The sequence below is a fragment of the Poecilia reticulata genome, chromosome 6 (genome assembly GCF_904066995.2).
Source record: "Poecilia reticulata chromosome 6, P_reticulata-male-v2, whole genome shotgun sequence".
Lineage (NCBI taxonomy): Eukaryota > Metazoa > Chordata > Actinopteri > Cyprinodontiformes > Poeciliidae > Poecilia > Poecilia reticulata.
In genome coordinates this window covers 15,839,670-15,860,478 of record NC_088835.1, presented here as the reverse complement: position 1 = coordinate 15,860,478, position 20,809 = coordinate 15,839,670, and the positions used below count along the sequence as shown (strand labels likewise).

The window sequence follows — 20,809 nt, the reverse complement described above, 5'->3', positions numbered from 1 at the left end:
CTTTAACTTAAAAAGATCAGAGCACTTGTTAGTCCTGTTTCAGCTCTTCAGGCAATCTCCACGTGTGGTTCAAGACCGAGCCGTGACACTCTGTGGTAACACTTTGTGGACCATCAGTTTCGCTCAGAGTCGAAACGTTGCTGGATTGTTCCAGTTTCATGCATTTTCTCACTTGTTTTGAATGTTTCCCCCTGTCCCCAAGCAACCCCACTCCCTTATTTCCATCTTCTCCGTTCACGTAGACAAGCCTGTGAAAACACACTCGCTCTCGCACACACGCACACATTATTACATGCTGTCACTCTTAGCTGAGGTGGCTGTTTCCGCTGCGCACGCCTCGGATCCGACGCTGATAATAGGTTCTGACACATGAACAGAGATCTTTTTAAAGCAGTCACCTGCCCCAGAATAGAAGCGAAGCAACACTCAACGCGCTGCTTGGTTTGAGCTAGTTTGACTTTATGGATATTTTTAAGTGCAGCATGGATTGGCCACACAGTTAACATTTACATCCAATGTACGGAGCTGCTTTTGTCTCTCTGCTCAGTTGAGAGTAATTTAGTGCCAGACACTAAAGTTGCTTTACGGCTACACCGCCCGGGGCAGCCGGGCCAGGACTTTTAAGACCATCTTAGTGTAATCACATCTTCAATAACAGCGATGTTGTGTTGTTTTACAGATTTAGAGCGTGGCACTTGTGTTAGCAGCTCAGTGTTATGTGACACACTGGCTTTTTCCAGTGCCAAACGCTGAGCTAAATGCCACCACGGTTCGCACCACTTGTTTGGCAAAGTGTCACCCTGTGAGGGACGGTGTTATTGTTGCACTGTTTTAAGTTCCCTGTCATTCAGTATATAGAAGACTTGTCAGTCCTGGAATCCAGCATGGTTTGTGTGTATGCTATCTGGGTTTATGTTCATGATTTTATTTTGTTACTGAAATGATTAATTTGGGGATGTCGTAAAAATGTACTTCCCTCAGATTCTAATTCCTGTTATTTGATATGTGGAATTTGCATTTCCTTTTGTAGCTTGATGCAGTAAACTAATACACTGCGTGTCATCAGTAGTACGTCCACATTAGGTGTTTCACTTAACTTACTCACCAGTGATGTTCTGAGAACTGCAGTGTCCGTTCTTTTCTGACGGCAACACATTTTGTCCCAGCAGGACAGCTTGAACATGTTGCTCCAACACCGACTCCACCAGGTTGAGAACGCTACCCGATTATAATGTTCCTACAGCTTGTCGCAGAAAAGCTGCATAGCTCCATTATGCGTCTGAACATTTCTCAAACCGTCTTGCTCCTGCTGATGACGTTTGAATCTGGAGCAACTTGTCGGAGTTCCGGGCGAACACGACAATATCGCCTGGTTTTGATGTAACTTATTGCTGCTTGTGGCTTTTTTCATTTCAACGTGGCTCTAGTCAATCATGTGCTTTTCTTCACTATGTGTAAGAAAATGCCTTTGTAAAAATCAGCCCGGCAGACAATGACTGGCTGATAACAGCTGAATCAAACACGTCACCCGCGACCGCCGCTGGGAGTTTGAGGAACTTGACCTTTAGGACCTTCCGAGACTAATCAGCAGTGACATTGTTGACCATTTTGTTTTTGCTGACAGCCTGTGCCATTAAATGCTTCAGTGTTAATTCAGCTGAATTCAGGTTCTGTTTGAAAAATGTTGTAATGCGTCAATTGATCAGCTACTGCTTGAAATCGGACAGCTTTCACTTGAACCTGTTGGTGTGAAATGTTGTTGATTCAAACACAATTTATGAAAGAAATTACTTCATACCCCTCATCAGCGAGCAGATTGGTAGTCCAAGAAAAATTGGAACATGGTATTGGCCAGTCAAAACCTCATTAGTAATCTAACAAGGTCGTAACGTTTTTGTTGTTTTTTTCTCATTTGGCTGCAAAGGCAAGGAAATGTTCTTTCCTTGCCATAAATAAATATCCAGTTTATTTGTAATTTTTTTTGTATTCTCACCAGATCTCCGGTCCAGTCTATGCAGCCTGGCCCTGTCCAGGGGTTCAGCATCAGTCCTCAGGCTATTCTACCATGAACTTTGTCCGTGCTGCTCTGGTTTGTTTACTCCCCTGAAACGACATTTTATTCAGGGCCAACCCGTCAACATACTCTCTCCTAGACTCCCTGACTCAGTTTGTGTCTTCCTCTGTCTTTCTCTCCATTTAATTCTCGCCCTCTTTCTCTCCCCCCGTCTCTCTGGGGAAGCTGATGGGCAGAGACGTTTGCGTGCGTTGCTGCTACTCGAGCTGGACGGTTCAGCTGTGCCGGCCCAGGGCAACATCAGTCCTCTATGATAAATGTTTAACATGGAACATCACACATACAAGAAGGAGATTTGTGTAAAAAACTGTGGTACGAGCTTTTTATTAAGTTTTTTTTTCTTTTCTGTTTCTCTCATTGCATTTTTCAGGAGCAAGATGTTGTTTGTGCTCCTTCTCTGGCATCGTTGTCCTTGTTTGACTTTTTGTTGATTTTAAATGCTGAGCAAAGCAGCAGCGCTAGTTTCATCCTCTTTCTCAGGAACGCGTCCGAGTGAAGCAAGCTTCACTAGAAAAGCTCGGCTGTCATAGTTCAAAGGTGGCCAGGACTTCAGGTTTCACAGGAATGTGACACCCGGTGGGTAGTTAAACTGGCAACATCCATGACTTGCATCATAGAGAGTGACTGCAATCAGTACACAGTTTTATTTAATTTTTGTTGTTCAATTCAAATGTTTAGATACACACACACACAAAAAAAACCGTGTCTGATATTAAGTGAAACTGGATTTTTCCTGCTTTGATAGGATAACAAACGTTTTTTTCATTAGAATTTCCAGATTAATGAGATTTTCATTAAATTTAAACGGGTCTCTTTTGCCGTTTTTACTTGTATGACTGAGGTCAAACTCTTTGCGTAGACCTGTCCTTTCACAAGATTCTCCCAGTAGTTTGCTGTAACTTTGGACCGGTCCTCCTGAAAGAACTGGTATAGCTGTGTCACCTTTTCAGCTCTAATCACACATTTTACACGGGAGTGAGATTTGACCTTTCCCACTCAGTATAGGTCTGCACAATATTATAAAAACATGCAATTAATAGGTGGTGGTGAATTTCCTGGAAACAATATGAATGAACTACAGTAAATCTATTGTGTTACTGTCTCTCAACCTTAGTTTTATTGCAGTCACAGACACCAAATAGTGATTAGGATTGCTGTTATAAAATGATCTTTATAGCAATCCAAGCAATCGTTATCAGTATTTTATTTTATTTTTTCATGACCAACAAGTAAACGATTTGATTTTAGTGTACACGCAATATTCTGAGTTTGAGCTGAGCAACAACAAAAACAATCTCTAAACCCCCTCGTTCAAATGTTTTTATTTAGCAAAACAATTTTGGTGATTTTGACGTAAAGCTTTGACATCATGCTAGTGAAAAAAGAATTGGTTATGTGTAGGTTTAGAAACAGTGTAAATATACAGTTGCTTACAACGATGAGCAAGCACCCTGTCGTCCTGTCTTGAACCAGCTGACATCAAAATAAAATCTGAATGACTGAGATCTGGAGTCACTAAGAGGCATCATTGAAGCTTAAAGACATAATCTTGCATCATAGTGTGTGTTCTTTAGACATCAGCATGCACCATTGAGAAATAAAGGGTCTTTTCAATGCTTTTTTGAGCAGGCAAATCGCCTGGATACAAGAACTCACACAGACACACAGGCACACACACGCGTGCACGCACACACACACACACACACGCATTGGTTCTCCTCAGTGAATACTGCTGTGTGCTCCTTCTTTCCTCGAACGGTGCCACACCTTCCTTCCGCTGAGGCAGGAACAGGGAGAAAAGCTCAGGAGCAAATCTGATACCAGAATGACTCGGCAGTTTGCCTTTCACTGAATATGCATAAGTGGATAAGTGACGAATCCAAATGGATGCATTAAGCGCTTTTATGAGCAATTGATATGGAGACAGTTGCTAGGTGTGCTGCTTTTATCCCCTTTTTCTTTGACAGTTTAGTTGAGTGGAGAGGAAACATGAAATAACTTCCCAGAAGTGTAAGCCTTGAGATGATGCAACCGAGAACACCGTGGAATGAAGGATGAAATAAAGCTCTAAGCACAAATCTGCTTGTGCTTGTTGGGCTGCCCTAGCTACGGTTTATGAGTCTTGACCTGCTCGGAAGCTTGAACAAGCTGTTGTATGTGATGACATCACATCGCTAACTTTTTGCCAGTAGCCGTTATGGAGGTTGTGGCAACATGCGAGGCACAGATTGGACGTCTTCTGAATCTAAACAACTAACATGTAGATGAGTTATTCGAAACTGATGTTTTCTTTAGTTGTGAGACCCCTCAGATGCTCTGTTGCTTGGTGGTAATCTGGCTAGCTCCTGGTGATCTTGCGATGGTGCTCGTCTGTGTGCGTTTCCACTGCATCTGGCAGGAGAACAGCAACATGCTGCGGCTGTGTTTACTCGTTCTTAACGCTTCGGGCAGCCTTGCCCGCCCAGCACACACAACCGGCGCCGCCAACAAACGGGGGAAACAAAAGAAAAAGTCGACAGAGGGACGGTCATGACTAATCGACTCCTCTTTACGCCCTAACTCCTTAAATTAGTTGAATTGGATAATTTTCCCTCTTAAACACGCAGTTCAGTTCTAGGCCAGTCTTAAAGAAGTATGATCAGATGCTACAGGCCTCACATCCGCCCCGGTTTCATCCAAGTGTTGCACTGGGTCGCCACTGCTGGCTAGAACTGTCCCAGGAACAAGCCGAGCCCGCCTGCAGTAGGATTTAATTATGCTGTTTCTGTCCACAAACACAATATCTCTTGCAGATAATGGTTTTATGACACTTTCCAACCAATTTATAATCTTTCCAATAAGAAAGGTTGTATATGACCACTATTGTTTTTTTTTGTTAGTGTCTACATAAGATTGGCATTGATCTGAGTTTTCTAACACAAAACCGCTGTGTAGTTAACATTGAGTAGTGTTTGCTAAAATTTTGGGTGACTGTGTTGCTCCCTTTTCATGTGATGTAAAATAGTGATGGTGTGCCAGTCCAGGCCTGCTTTACTGCTTCTGTACCTGAACAACCTGTTACATTTGATGGCACATTGACTTCTGCACTATAGAACAAAATCCTGAGAGAGAAGGTGGAGCCACCAGTTCAGGATATTAAGCTCAAAACACTCTGGCTATTTGGCAGGACAATGATGCACAGCAGCAAGCCTACGTCTTTCCAAACTGAAAAACATCCTACAAGAAGGCTTTGAAGTGTCCTAGTTAAAGACTGGACTGAAATCCAGTTGAGCGAAATTCTTTCGCATTGATGTAAAAGGTTGATTTCTATCCATCACAAGCAAATGCTGGCGCAAACAACGACGAGGTTTACAGTTACTTTTTACAAAGATCGGTGTGGAGAGCTTTTTTTATTGTAATAAGTTAAATCGTTATCTGGGAACTGCATTTCATATTTATCAGGTTATCCTTGAGGCTCAAATTTGAAAGAAAAAAAACAATCTTTAAGGGTGAAACTACACAGTACACAGTACTGTATCTATGGTTTTGTTTGAATATACTTCTCACTGCTTTAGGAGGGGAATCTTTCTATTTTAAACGGTCTGTATCAACTTGTATTAGCAAAAAAAGGTGGATATTATTACAAAAACAGCAGGTTTTGTGTGTGTTCCCTGGAGAACAAGAAGACCATCAACCCTTACTTCAAACAGCTCCCAGCATTTCTAAATCAAATATGTCCCCTTGTAGACGGAGGTTGAAAGCTTGAAAGGGTAAAACAGAACAACCGTGCTACAGAACACTCAGCTTCCTGTTATTTACTGAGGTCTAACCCCGTTTAAAATTAGCACTGAGAAAAAAAGCGTAGAGTCTTTCTATTTCTTCTGAATGCATTTTAAACCCTCATCCAATATTCAGAATGACAAAACTAAGTCTTATTCACTCAGTAGCAGCTTCCACACTGAAGAGGATTGCTGTTGTTGTTGCTGTACCTTAATATGTAATTCTTATATTTTTTGTTTGTTTGTTTCTGAGTAGTTTATGGGTCAGAGCCTGCGGACCTGAGATTGCGGTCACCTGACAAGTTTGCAGTGAACTTCAAACTTTACAGATTTCTATATCTATAAAATGCAGCAAAGCATGTTGAGCTGTTGACAGGCAGCAAACCAAAGGAACTGACATCATGCTGCAACTTCCTTGACCTGATCTAAAAATGAAGCGTTGTGAAATGTAGAGGAAAAAAAACAAAACAAAACAGAGAGAGGGAGTATTGTAAAGCAACAATGAAGAGGTTCAGAGGAGGAGAGGGCAGCTGATAAAGGAGGAGGAAATGATATTTGAGTAGAGACAGTAGGTAGAGATATTGAGATAAATGGGGGGGGAACCAACGTAGGTCAGCCAGCTAGATTCGAAGCAGCGGGGGCTCAGGCGAACATACAGAGAGAAATTTAACCTGAAGAGATGTCTAAGAAAGGAATTAAGGAGCAAAAATGTACTTTTATTATGATAATTCACTTATTTATAAAAGACATAAAGAAGAAAGTCCTCTTATTGTCAGCATATCTTAAGTTATTTTGCAGGAACAAGTGACTACTTCAGTTTAAGTTTTTTTTTTTTTTTGCTTGTTTCCTCCACTGATGTGCGAGCTGAGCAGTGTCTGAATCTGTGCAGAGCCGGTGGGCTACTGGCGTTTGTGCAAGCCAGCTCCGTTTGTCCTTGGTGGCTGAGGCTAGGCTGCTAGCCTGGTCTGAACTATAATTGGATTAGAGATTTCTATGTTGCATGAGGAAAGGCAAGCCCAATCCTCACATACTCTTTAAAAGCACACATGCCTCAGGGAGCCAAGTTCATCTCGGTGCCAAGTTCATCTCGGTACTTCCTCCTCTACTCCTCCATTCCCTTACAATAATCTCTCACTTTCTCTCTTCATCTTCCTGTTTTTGGTCTATTTTTATACAACAGTGCACCCCCTTCCACTTAGCAGATTTCGCAAGTGTGACGTTATGCAGATTAGCTTGTTTTTAACTACATGAGTGGGTCAATGTTGGTGAACATGATAGGTATATGCAGCTCATTCATGAGCTGTGGACACCCAGCCTTAGTGGGATTACAGTGGAGCTCCTCGCTGACAGTACAGGAGAGGAAAACGGAAGAATAAAGCATTGGTATGAGCATCATGGGAAGCAGCCCCACTTGGAGAAAGAGGTTAAAGCGGCTCTTGAGCCTTTTTAAGAGTTCACTTCCCGTTAGGCAGCTTTAGCAGGAAGCTGAAGGTAATGTGATGGGCGGTGTTCGTCCTGCACAGCTCCTAATTGCTTTTTAACATTCAGCTAAATGTTCTTTGTAGAAAAGGTCTGTTTTGGTAATAAGTTATAGATTTACTTGTGTATTAACTGTGGTATAACCACTGTTCGATTTCCTTTATTAAAACACACAGTGGGGTGTATCTTGATAAATGTTTGATTTTCTGTCTTTCTGCTAGCGTTTTTGAGAAAATGTTCAATTCAATTGTACGAATGGCAGAATAATGCAACAATGCCCCTCCCCAACCTGTTGCTGCACACCACTGGTCATCTGGCCAAAGAATGTTACTACACCTTTCCTTCTTGCTGTGTGTTTTTTTTTTGTAGAAAACATTTCTATCATGGGTATAGCATTTTTGGAATCGGGTACAAGATAAAATGCTGGACTGTCCAGACTTTTCTCCAGCTGCTGCTAAATTCTGCATATTATGTATCTATGTATCTAAATAACAATGTTACCAAGCGCATTCTTTTTAGACATAATAATCGAGATTTTTGTTTTTAATGTAAAATATAATCATTTTTCAGAGGCTTTTGTTTACAGAACATGAAACTATGAGAATCTCGGTTTGTTCCTGCAAATACATTAGCGGTAAGTCTGCCAGGAAAAGTTTAGCAACCTATAAACCGAAAAAGAAAATTTCCCTTTTTCTGATTGGTTCTGCCTCTTATTATCATGTCAGTGTTGATTGCAACATGCCTGCGGTCGTTGGGAGAAACCAAACAGCAAAGAGGCCATCAGCGAGACGGTGACAGGCCAGAACCAGCAGCCATATGTCTCATATGTGTTTGTTGACGACTACTACTGCACGGCTCTGATCTGCCCATATGGCCTGTACGTCTCTCCTCGGCAGCATGTGGGCAGAGATAGCGAGCGAGGGTGGGCGTTGCTCCGATGTGGGCTGATCTCGAAACAAATTCACACAGCGCCGTTGATGCGAAACATTCAGATCCACAAACCGCCTGTGTAATTAGCCAAACCTGCTCCACCTATCGGCAGAGAAAATGATTACAGTGGCACTTCCAGATTTATTTGGCATTGATTAATTTCGGTCTTGGCAGGTATCACTTAGTTTTGGACGGGATTCAACGCGTGTGGAAATGACTGCTTGAGGTTGCGCGATAGTTGGATTCTTTACGTGTAGGAAAGGATGCAGAGGAGGAGGAGAAGGGAGGAGTTTGACTTGGAATGAAGGCAAAGGAGAGAGGGAAGACAGAAGGAGTTGGTGTGCAGGGTCGTCTGGTTTCCGCTGCCGGGTCAAGGTCGCGGTATGGGAGCTTCCGAGCGGGCCTCCCAGGAGCGAGGCCGAGGAGTTCAGGGCTGGACACAAAAAAACATGACATGACAAGATTCACAGAGGAGTGTTTGACCCCTGTAAGGCCTCTGATGTCGCCCTGAGGAAATGTGTGTTTCAACACAGATAAGTCTGATCAAGTAACAGCTCGCAGCACACCCGTCGATGGAACTACAGCGTCTTGCACAATTATTCGAACCCTTGAATTTTTTTCTACTAAGTTTTCAGATTTTGTCACTTTTCAACCACAGACTAGATTGTATGCAATAGTTCCACACAAGGTTGTGCATAACTGATGAGCTAAATTGTGTCCAGTCCCTTTGAGCATCTGGTTTATTTGACCACTTTTCCCAGAAATTAAGCTTTGCAAACGCCAGGAATGTTTTTCTGTCTTCTAGTTCTTCTTTCTACGCTTCTATACAGGCCACCAAAAGATGTAACACAAAACCTCTGAAGACTTGAGCGCAACTTATTACTTCTCTTCTCGAAACGTCAACAAAAATGCAGTGGCATCAGATTTTCGCTGTTGTAGGATTTCTTTTCTGTCTTTGGCAAACACTACAAGCCACCCCCCCCCCCACTCCCCCACTAGCATTAGACTCCAGCATTTGTATTTACCCAGAATACCTTGCACTTTAGTCTGCTTCTTGGTTTTGGAATGGTTTCCGGTCCGCTTGACATTCACACGGGCCTTCAGTCCGCACCAGAGTTCACTTCAATCGAACTGAGATGTTGGTTTCTAAGTGGACCAGAGTTTGATTCCACATTCACACCTCCCCAAAAGAACCAAACTTTCTAGACAAACAAACTGGAGTTTGATTAAAGTGGACAGGACTGGTATGAATGCATCCTAAGAAATATCTAAGAACAGCTACATTTATTAGCCTCTTCTGCCAATTAGTAGCTCTGGATTTGGGGATGGTTACAAATACATTTTATACTTTACAGGTGTAAATGTGTTAAAAAATATATAAATATTTTTTAATAAATGGAAAACATGCCTCATTTTCTTTCTCTTCAACAATTGTATTCTTTTCTTGATATATCGCAAAACAAATCCAACAAAATACGTTAAAGTTTGTGTTTTGTCAAGTGCTGTTGTGAGTATGTTCAAGGGTTTGAATAATTTGTGAGGCACCGAGGTGCATTACAATCAAACTGCCTGCACGGACAGGCAGTTTGATTGTCCATGCAGGCAATTTTGACACCAGTGATGGTGTCAAAATCCTTTTCTTTGTTTCAGAGTTGGAAACCCGTTTAATGTGACCTTTCTTAGGAGCCTTAATCACCAGCGGCCTCTGAGCTGGGCGGCACGTGACAACAGCTAACACTGATCCAACACTCTGAGCAAACGAAGAAAGATTTACAAGCTCGCCAGCCTAACAACGACTGGCTGTGAACACGGGGTATTATGAGGAGTTTGGGCGTATTGAGGGAGGTGGAGTGGGAGGGTGTTGATTGGCAGCACACCTTTTCAGCCTTTAATCCGGGAGACCTTAAGATTTACCAGATTTTTTCAGAAGTAATGAAGTATTGTATGGTTTATGGCGGTTGTAAATAATTTGGAACCCTAATTATTAAAGCTATTTTACTTGGTTAAAATATAAACCTTCACACATTGTAACTGAAGTTTTACCAGTAACTTGCTATTCCTGCTGTAGCCCCCGTTTTTTGTTTTTAGTTTAACCTTTTTTTAACAGCTTCGGTGCTTATCATCCTGCCTCATGTTTTACTTTCATTTAAATGAAACCTGATATAGGTTGAGATGGCAAATTCATAACAAGTCTTGGTGAATTGGCCTTAGTGTCTGCTTCGCCATCCTTTTATCAGCTCCCGTTTTCATTTTCCTCATGCTGTCGGACCCTCCCAACTTGGTCCCAGCGGTCCTTTCTCCGTGTTCTGCAGCAGCCGGCGCTCAGCCTCTTCAACAGTATATCAGGAGGAGGGTACCGAGCAGAATAGACTTCCATAGATTAGAGGTGATAGAGGAGTGTGTTGCTGATTTATTACCGGCTGTTAGCTGGTTAAATGAGGCTAAATGATCCAACTAGCTCAGGGAGGCGAGATGGAAGCGATTAGCCTACATAAAGGGCGATGGAGGGAGAGAGGATCTTTTGAAGCCAGTCGGTGACTCCTGACCTCCTGTCATTTAGCCTTTTCTTTATGCTCTTCCTCTTGGACCTTTTCTGTCTGCTCTTCATCTTCAGCACTGCAGTTGTCTCCTGTAATCTCTGTGAAGCAAAGCCGTCTGTTTGTGTGGCTGTTGTCGAGAATTGCCAGGCGGTATTTTTTTGTTTCGGTTGAATGTCGTGCTCAATGTTTTCACTGTTTAATTTATCAGAATGAAATGAACAAATTAATTTGGAAAAGCATTTTTTTAAATATACAGAAAGAAAAAAAATTTGCTCAGTAGCATTTTGTACACCTGATTGTCTTTAAAAACTGAAAAAATAGTGATGTTTTGATGAAAGTAATGCGTCTAAAGCTTTTTACAAATATACATTATTGGTGAAGTAGACAAGGACACAGTCCTTGTAAGCATAACAGACTCTCTGAAAGGGAGCTTTCATTCAGACATTTTGTGTTTTATTAAAATCATCACATTTTATTGTAATTCTGCTGGTGAGTTAATTTGGAAAATATAGTTGGCGTTTTATTTTCAAAGCCTGAATTAGGATAAACATGGCTCCCCACTCGTCACATTTCCTCAGATGCACTCAGCACTGAGTCACCGAGAACAACCTCCCTGCACCTCAGAAGCTTGGAATGGACAGGTAGAACCAGGCAGGGCATGTGTGTCATATCCGCTCTGTAAGCGTTTTCATTTGTCAGCCTATGTGTCGTGGGTCCGTTTGTACACTTGTTTTATGTGTGTGTGAGAGAGAAAGGAAAAGAGAGGGAGGAGAAACACATTCCCCACATCCTTTTCCTCTCTGAGAGGAACAGGAGGTCAGGAGTTTGGTCCACCCTTCTGGGTTACAGAAGTACAGTATGCACAGAGGGTACCGCTTTCAGCATTTTTAATGGAGATGTGTTGGAGATTAGTCTTCATGCTCCCATTTTGTCATGTTACAGTCATAAGCTTCAATGTCATTTATTGGAATTTTATGTGATGAACATATGAAAAGCATGTTTTATGCCTTCCTAAAGATGGTGATAAGAGTTAGAGGGATGAATACATATTCGTGGCACAATTCATTTTACATTTTTGGTTATAAAAAAAAAGTTTTGTAGAAAATTTTTTGTTTTCCTTTCACTTCATAATGATCTTTTGTTGATCTTTCGCTTAAATTCCCACTTAAATGCATTAAAGTTTATGGATGCGGTGTGACAAAATGTGACAAAGTTACCATGGGTTGTTTTGCAAGGCAGTGCCTCTCTTGGCAGCATGACATTTGAGAATATCATCTTCTAACAGGAAGCTGGTATTTATCTTACTTAAAGTATTACTCTGCATTTCCCCGCGTCTGTCCTGCTCTGTTTACGTCTTCTCCAGCCTCTTCCTGAATGAGGTTTTGTCTACCAGAGTGTCTCCATCTACACCTGTATCCATGTCGGTGTTCGAATGAGCCCTCGTTTTCTGACTGACTGTGCGTAAAAATGCTTCTTGTCCTCCAAACGGTCCCTGGTGCACTTTACTGTTTTCTCGTCGTCTCATTGTTCTGGCCTGGGAGTCTGCAGCAGGAGCTCACAGGAAGCAGTTACTTGTTGTGCTGAAAGGAAAACAAACAGCGTGTTGTACAAATGGAGGAAGTGCTGCTTTCCGCATGCAGACTTCAGCTTGGCGCCTGTCATTCTGAAGTCTAAAGGCAGCAACGTGAGCGTGTCCTGAACCGCACGTGTCCTCTTTCAGTCTCGCTCGGTGAACTATCCGCCGCTGTCGGTGATGATCCTCCTCTAGCTGTGCAGCGTCACTTCTGGATCCAAGCAGAAAAGAAGAAGGCATTGAGTATTTTTGAGGAATCTGAAAACTAACAGAGCTATTCTCTTTTCTTCTAACTTGAATAGAAGGAACTGGTAGCAAGTCAATGACTAGCATGAATTCTTCTTTTGAGTTACGTAGATTTTAAGATTAATATGCAATATATATTAAGTACCTACTCCATTTAACATGCTAGAGTATGTGGAGTTGTGGATAAATTTGGTAGAATACCAGGAATCTTCCCAGAACTCTGGATTGTACCAAATATCCAACTACAAAGTGCAATTTATTTACTGCGACTGCACAGCAGCAGCAGCACCGTAGTTAGAGTTCGACCAATGCAGGTTTTCCTATTATATCATTTTGCCTTAAATTTGAAATTGGACACTCCCGGTTTAGTTCTGTTGACACAATGATAAACAGAATGAAGTGAAGAGCCTGTTGTACAAATATATCAACACTTAAGTAGGACCGTTTTCAGGTTGTCTGCGCATCCTTAAAAAGTCTTAAATTCCGGTTTTTAAAATTAATGCCTTGAATTGTCTTAAGTTGGGCTCAAATACATTAATCACAGATCTTAAATTTTGTCGTGGCAGGAATATTTAGGCTTGTATATTCTATTTATTTTCTTTTTTTCTTGCAAGACTTTTTTCTGTTATGCAAAACTTTGAGTCGTACGCAGACATCTTCAGTGCGTTTTGTGATCCAAGGCGGTTGAAACTACCGGTAACTGGTAAAACAAAGCTAGCTAACATTTTTACAACCATCACAAGTAAGTGCAAATTTATCGCCAGTTGGCTGGATAATGTTTCTTAGTTCCTCACCCACTTTTGCCAAACCAATGCAATTTATTTCATTACGATTTTCTTTTGTACATTTCTGTTGTGATACAAGTCTTAAATGTCATTCATAATGGTCTTTAAAAGTCTTAAATTTGAGTTGGCGAAACTTGCAGAAACCCTTATCTTCATGAATGAACGAGTTTTACAAGTTTTAGCATAAAATTGCATAACGGCAAAGCATTGATTTATTTGTTTCCTTTTTAGCAACCCCCAACTATAATCTACACTAACAGTTGGTGGGGGTTTCCCACTCTCTTAATTCTACCTGGAAAGGTCAGATTGTGGAAATTTCCATCCTCTATCACAGGCTCCAGGTGTGACTCAATCAGACAGGCTTTGGATGTGTGTTTGGAGGCGTCGGCATACGAAAACAAATACAAATATTGCGTGAATAATTGAGTAAAATAAGACCAAGCAAATTCTTGAGGAGAACTTCTTGGACAGAAATGTTATGCATCTCAAAAGTCACAAGTGAAAACACAGAGCACATGCTGATCGTTTCCACTTTTAAATAAATATCATCAAACAGCAGAAGAGCACACTGCTGTTTTTAGAAAATATTCATATGTAGACACATGGCATGAGATTACAGTACTGATAGCCATCTAGAAGCAGAGTGTTTTGAGTTGTAGCAGTTATTAGGGCATATCTGCACTGAGATGGCAGCGAGGAGCTATGGGTGTGAACGCAGAGCTAAATATTTGCTGGCTATGGAACAAAGCAACTGAAGGCAGAAACTAGAATGTTCCATTTTTACAGCAAACACTGTGACATCTTCACACTCTCAAGTGTCAAGATATCAGCACATTTATTTCTTCTTTTTTCGGTGAGATTTAAAACTTGCATGTGACATCAGATTCTAGTGGAAATGAAGGGTAATTCCTGAAACGGGGGAAACGGTGTGTGGTTGCTCGACATGTAGAAACATGTGAAGCACGTCTAGATTCTCCTAGACGGGTCGGGTTCAACAGACTCGCCAGGCTTCCTTTGACATAAAAGGACAACATTCTTGTGTCCTTTTATGTCTTTTTGACTCCTGTATTACAAGCAGCCACATTTCATGACCAACAAACACCCAAAGGATTATCCAGAAATGGTATGAATACGTCTCATTACAGCTAGAGGGCAGCACATCTCCACACTCTCCATGGTAAGTGAAGTTTGCATTTCTTGGGAGGGAAAAAAGCTGATCAGCTTTTACCAGAGGCAACTCTACTGCTCTAATTGGACTTGTTGTGCTCTCTGCTTTCTGTTTAGGAGAGTTCCAAGATGATAGAAAGCGATTTATAAGGGGGTTAAGAAAGGATACATCACTGATTGCAGGGGAAATGCAGATATGGAAAGATAAAGAAATGACCGGAACGGAAGGGAGAGAACCACTGGGCATGAAATCAGATCTGGGTGTTGCATAATCATGGCTCGCAGGCTTTCCCAGCATTCACTGGGCTCTGTCGGCTCTGGTATCACATGACCGAATCAAGCTGCTGCAGTATTAAACCAGCAACACCAGTCTACCACCAGCCCGAGGCAGGCGGATCAATGAGTCCGTTCTTATTTGTGCCGGTTCCGTTCCTTCGCACGGCACTCAAAAGTAACTCCTTTTTTTCTACTTGGTGAAATATTTGTTTATCCCATTATCATAGTCTTAAGAATTTTCCTCAACCTCAAACTTCTGCATAACTCATGTTAGTGTTTTTTTTTTTTTTTTAACATACCAGTAACTCTGTCTGTGAGGGTTTGTCGTTCAGCCTCATCTCTTTCATTCTTTTTAATGCAATGATCTGTCCTCACCCTATAACTTCAGACTTCATCACCAGTGCTGAGTCTTTGTTTACATGCCGGCAGTAGCAGACCGCATGCCAGTCAAGGAGACGTCGGCGACGGCCAACGCGTCTGCCTTTTATGTCCTGTTGCAAATGAAATGAAACATTTCATTAAAAAAAGAATAAAATCCCTTAAGCAATTACTTCCTGCCCTCTAACCACAGCAGAATCAAATGCATTTTTCCTATATAACAGGAGGTGGCGCCATAGTCTCATCATCCTCAGCATAAGCGCTTCACATTGCATCATAGGGGTTGTAAAACTGCAGTCAGGATTGCGTCCACTGTCGCATCATTAATATTTTAGCAGGTTCTAAATAGTTATAATGGCCGGTAAACATTTTATTAGGCTGCAGAAGTAGAATATAAACTCCCTCCAGGACATTTCAGTGCAGCTACTTTACTTTGATGTACTTAACGTTTTAGAAAATGTGTGCGAAGATGACTTATCTGTTCAAATTATTTTCTAAAGACAGTTCTTGAACCCATACAGCTCTAAGCCTATCATTGAAAGGTTTATTTTGCTTATTTAATTCAAGAAGGTCAATTCAAAACACATTCTTTTGATACCTTACAGCTAATGAAAAAAAACATTTGATTTCTTTGAGAATTAAGTTGCATAAGACCAATACATTTTTCTATCACATAATTGTTGGCCTACTGGAACACATGTTTATGTACTGCACAGTTTTTGAAATCGGTCCCTGGTCAGGGCTCCTTTTGCATTCCTTCACTTTGTGAAATGAAGCAATCTTTTTGACAATGTTTCCAGTTTGTTTAGCTGCATATTGCAACAAACATATTTTGATTGCAGGACCTGAAGCATGACTCAGACACCAGTGTGATTTTCCTGGTGGGTCCATAAATGTCATTGATGATATCTGTGTACATGGGATTCATGTTGGCTTTGTCTCCACGTTCTGAGGATGCCTTAAGAAGTGATGAATACATAGGCTGGGTTACATTTAATATCCCCTGTCAGGTGGCATTTCAATTAAAACCGAACCTTTCTAGATCTCGAAAGATAATTCTCAACGAGATTCTGCAGGCCTAATATTTTATCTTTTTTTTTTTTGTCTTTTTGGTGCCATTCGTGGAGCTCCAGGACACCAGCAGGGCTATTTCAACTTTGTGGTGCAGCCCAAAGCGAGCTGTGAAGAATGGTCGCTCTGTTTGAACTGCATTACTGTGGTGTCCTCTGTTTACTGTATATGTTGTGCTTAATGTAGCAGGCTGACGCATACAGACTGCCTGTCTCCTGGCGTCTCTCCACCTGGGCGTATATACGGGTCTTTTTATGCTGCACCTCTTGGTTTGGCCCCATCTTAGCTGTGCTCTGTGAATTTGCTTGTTGTTTGTGTGAGCTTGTTAGGAGTGGACCCAGGTCTTGGCAGCAAAAACCTAATACACATTAAACGGCATAATCTACACATGTTACTGGTTTCATAAGGTGGATCTTTTTTTTTTTTTGGCAGTCGCAGCAGGGCAGCGTCGGCATCGCCGCTGTTTTTACGCAGGAGAACTTGGCACTTGCTGTGGTTTGAGCTCTCCAAAGCTGGCCTCTCATCATGTATGCGCTCTAGCTGCCAGAGCCTCACTATAGGCTGCGTTTGTGCACTGCGGTCCAGCTTTTTGGCTCTCAATGTATTCCTGGAAAGCCTGAGGTGGAGCGGAGGGAGCAGGGCTGTTTCTCAGCCACACCGCAGCCAACAATGACCGCGTTCTGGAAGCTTCTCTGCCGTTCAGAGCAAATCAACGATGGAAGCTCAGTCAGTGCACAGTTTATTTCATTCTATGTATTCATACATTCTTATTCTTCTAGTCTGGATACATAGACAAATTAATTGTTGAGTAAGTTTAAATCTGAAACATGGTTGTAATTTGTACCCCACCTTTCTTGAATTTGTCGTCTCTTTCAGCCCTATGGATCTAGAGTCTGATTTTGCAAAGTAGTCAGGCTCAGCCTAATTACACCAAGAAAGTCTTCATCAGTCTTCAAAATTTGTCAAAGCATTCCCTCAGCACGATGTCACCACCACCATGTTTTAACGGTGGAATTGGTGGAGGGGGCAGGGGGGTCCTGGTTAATGTGCAGTTATTTGTAACTACATAGTGAATTGCAAGTAACTCACAAGTTAAATTTATGTGTCTTTTGACCAGAAAACCATATTTGTAGGTCTGGGTGATGAATTGATTCTATCGATTAATCATATTTTGGGTTTTTGAAGATTTAACTTTTGGAAATTCTGGATTTTTTTTATTTTCACCCAGCATGTAAAAGTCTCATGATCTTGACTTGCAAGCATGTTTTACAGCTTCTATTTAGATGGACTTTGAATTCTGGTCACTGATGGGACAAAATTGAAAGGTCAGTCAAATATATATATCCGATATTTTTTTTTTAATGTAAAGTCATAATACAAATACATGCCACACTTTTCAGTTTATTTGGTCAAATTAATAATCAAGAAATGTAAAAAAAGGAACTTAATGAACTTAAGTTGATAAATCAAATAAAACGTATCAATTTCCTTCCATTTTGCAACTATGCGCTGCTTTGCGTTCGCTTTTGGCACAAAATCCGAATGAATCACATTGAATATTGTAGTTGTAAGAACAAAACGTGAAACAAAAGCTCGAGAGCTATGAATTCTTGATGTAAAGAGCTCAGATTACTGTGTAATGGGGGACCGTGAATGAAGAATTGGGAAAGAAATAGACTAATGACTGAAAAGACAAAAATCTCCTAATTAAATCGTGAGCAATTAAGGTGTAGAAGAAGCAAAAGATTAGGAATGAACATAAGGAGCAGAATTGAACTGCACTAATAACGGAGCTAATTGAACCTTCTGGTGTCTTCACTGTTTTCTTCTTAATTGACTTACGGCTGTCAATTAAAAGCAGCTTAAAGTTTAGACCTTGTCTTTAAAATCCATTGTGTCCAATAAGCAAAAACACAGTAAATAGTTTGTGAAAATAGAAAAAAAAATATGCAAAAACTGGGCTAGTGAGTTAGCTTTTTTCTCACTCCAAGGTTGTCCTTATGTATATTATTTGCTTCAAAGAGTATCTTAACCCTGGTTTCTGTTCTCATTGCTTCATCCATCATCATCATCATCATCTTCCTCCTCCTGGCTGTTGTGTAACTCTGCAGTGGCTGACCACCAGCAGCAGCAGCAGCAGTGCAACTCATCAGCACTTTTGGTGCCAGCTTGCTTTTACTGTGATGCACAAACTTAAAACTCTCAAAACAACCCACAGTATGATGTGGTTCTTCATAAGAGAAACAGAAAAACAGCTTGTCATCTTAAAACTTATCAAAAAAAAAACAAAAAAAAGAATTCATGTGGAAAGAAGTTTATCACCGGGAACATTTTCCTTCTCAGCCAGCTGCTTAGTAACGGTCCATTGTGGTTTGGCTCTCTGCGACCCTCGTCTTTCTCATGCGTTCAGATTATTTTAATAAGTTGCAATACAAGTTCAAACCGGTTTTACTGTTCAAATTAGACGTAGTTGGTGTACACACATCGGATCCAGCCGGAGCAGCAACCGTTCTCTAAACAGACCCTGCATAAAACACTTCAGCATGTAGCTGAAGGGGTGCAGATGTGCACAAAAAGTCACATTTTGCTGCTCTAAAGTGATATTTTTTTATGTCATCTCTTTAGTTTTCATCCAGAAAGAAAAGAGATGCAAATAGTGCAGAATTAGCAAAGCACCAATTAATCAGATGGTTTCAAATCATTCACATTCCCTTTGTTTGACTCTGGCTGGTGACTGACAGATAACACTGAAAAATCTATTCATTAAATGAAACAAAAGAAATCCCATCACTTTCAGACAATAGGAGCACCTTTTGTCCATCAAGCAACAGTATTTACTTTGATGCATTTTTCTGAGTTGAATGAAAATCAGACAGAAGTTGGGAACAGATGTTTAAATGCACAAAAGGGGATTGTTCTGTTTTTTTATTCAATCATTTCCGTTTGATAGAGAGAGCAGTACTAAATCTGGCAACATGCAGCAGATTTTTCATATTAGAATTGGCAGATCAAACCTACAACATTCTGCACTGACGTGGGAAAGTGCAAAATCTGCACTTTCCCCCCCCTCCATTAATCATTTTCTCTACTAAAGTGCCTGCAGCAGTTTTATATTTTAGTCCTTTAGGGAAGAAGGATTCTGTCAGAATTGGCATGGAAAAGGCTGATCTGTGCATGTCTGTTCATGATGCAAGTGTTTTTTTTTTTGTTTTGTTTTTGGCAACGTCTTAACTACAGCCTGATATTGTGTCTGTTTTAGTTGTTTTGCAGAGGGTCTGCTATTGTTTATGCCGATTTTTAAAACATTAATAATCTGGGTTGATGCTTCCTAGAATGTCCCATTACATTAACACATTAATTTTCTAGAAAGCACTCAGTGTACCTACAGTGAGATTATAATCACTTTCATTTTAATCACATTTTTAATCAAACCTCCGCCTGTGAAGTATGTTTGCATTCCAAAGAGACGCGCAGTCCTGGACGGGATTTAAAGGGCAGTAATGAATCCCTCAGCCCTATTCTTAGCCTCAGATCTGTCTCACCTTACCGGCGTTGATAAGAAGCGTGTTGGGCTGGAGGCGTCTGTCTGCTTTGTGTTCAGCCTGGGGAGGACGCTGGGCGTATAAATAGCTCCTCAGATGGGGAAACATGAGCTTTCCTCAGGAGCCTGAATGGAGCAGAGAAAGCAGAGGCGCATCGATGGTGGGTTTCCATCAAGCAGCTGCTGATTTGTGACTTCACGTTTTCCATGTTTTCAGACGTTACTTCATGTCTGTTAGATGCCAGAAGACGGGCTAGAGTTCAAGTTTTCCTTTTTTTATTATTTTTTATGATATTTTGGGGGGTTAAAAACGCCGCGCATTGCGTCGCTTTACGTGCAACAATCATTAACCCAGCCCCGCGGAAACTGAACTGAGGGGAAACCGAAGAAAACAGGAGGAGGAGAGAGTGGATGTCTGAGCAGCGAGAGAGAGAGAGAGAGAGAAAGAGAGAGAGAGGGGTCTGCAAAGAGCCACCGCGAGTATTGTTCCGCGTCCGTCTACGGAGGGTTTACTGCAAGCGTGGGTTCGTTTCTCTCCGAGCTGCGAGCAGCCAAAGCCGGACACGCCGTCAACTCTGGATTTCTTTATCCGCTTCCTGTCGTCCAGGATGAGGTTTAAGAGGAACGGCTCGTACACGCTAAATAGGTGAGTGTGATGTAATGTGGAGCAGCGGGAACTTGTTGGTGTGGACCTGCGGGGTGAGGAGGGGAGGAGGGGGGGCGTTTGTCATGACCGAAGCTGGTAAATCAGTTCCTGGGTCTCTTCCTCCATGGAGGCGTGCGGTGCGGTGCGGTGCGGTGCGGCTCTCACTCATCCGTCTCCGTTAATAACAGTCGGATGAAATATGTTTTTTTTTTTATAAATTTTTACTTTTCATAGTGCAGCTCTTGGAAGTAGATTCTTTTATTAATTAAAATAATACTTATGTGTCTTGACATGTTCTGATATTCTCTTCAGAAACTTTACTATAAGCGAGTCTTAAAATCTTCC

General features: G+C 41.4%; 1 protein-coding gene and 1 long non-coding RNA gene across 3 annotated transcripts in view; one reads left to right on the top strand and one right to left on the bottom strand.

Annotated features, from left to right (window-relative positions):
• Window positions 1-20,809, top strand: part of mob2a (MOB kinase activator 2a) — a 62,628-nt gene that overhangs the window by 6,582 nt on the left and 35,237 nt on the right. Inside the window, exon 1 of one of the 2 annotated variants that reach the window (XM_081608046.1) lies at window positions 20,093-20,464. The exons of the other annotated variant lie outside the window; for it this stretch is intronic. Coding sequence (XP_081464172.1) covers window positions 20,427-20,464 — 38 coding nt within the window. The 5' untranslated portion in view covers window positions 20,093-20,426. Of the gene's footprint in view, window positions 1-20,092; window positions 20,465-20,809 lie in introns of those variants that run through there. 2 annotated transcript variants of the gene reach the window in all.
• On the bottom strand, window positions 11,654-20,113 carry LOC145551970 (uncharacterized). Its single transcript, XR_014087871.1, has 3 exons — window positions 19,825-20,113; window positions 15,128-15,319; window positions 11,654-12,565 (listed from the first exon to the last, which is right to left on the bottom strand). It is a non-coding gene; the product is annotated as an uncharacterized LOC145551970 (long non-coding RNA).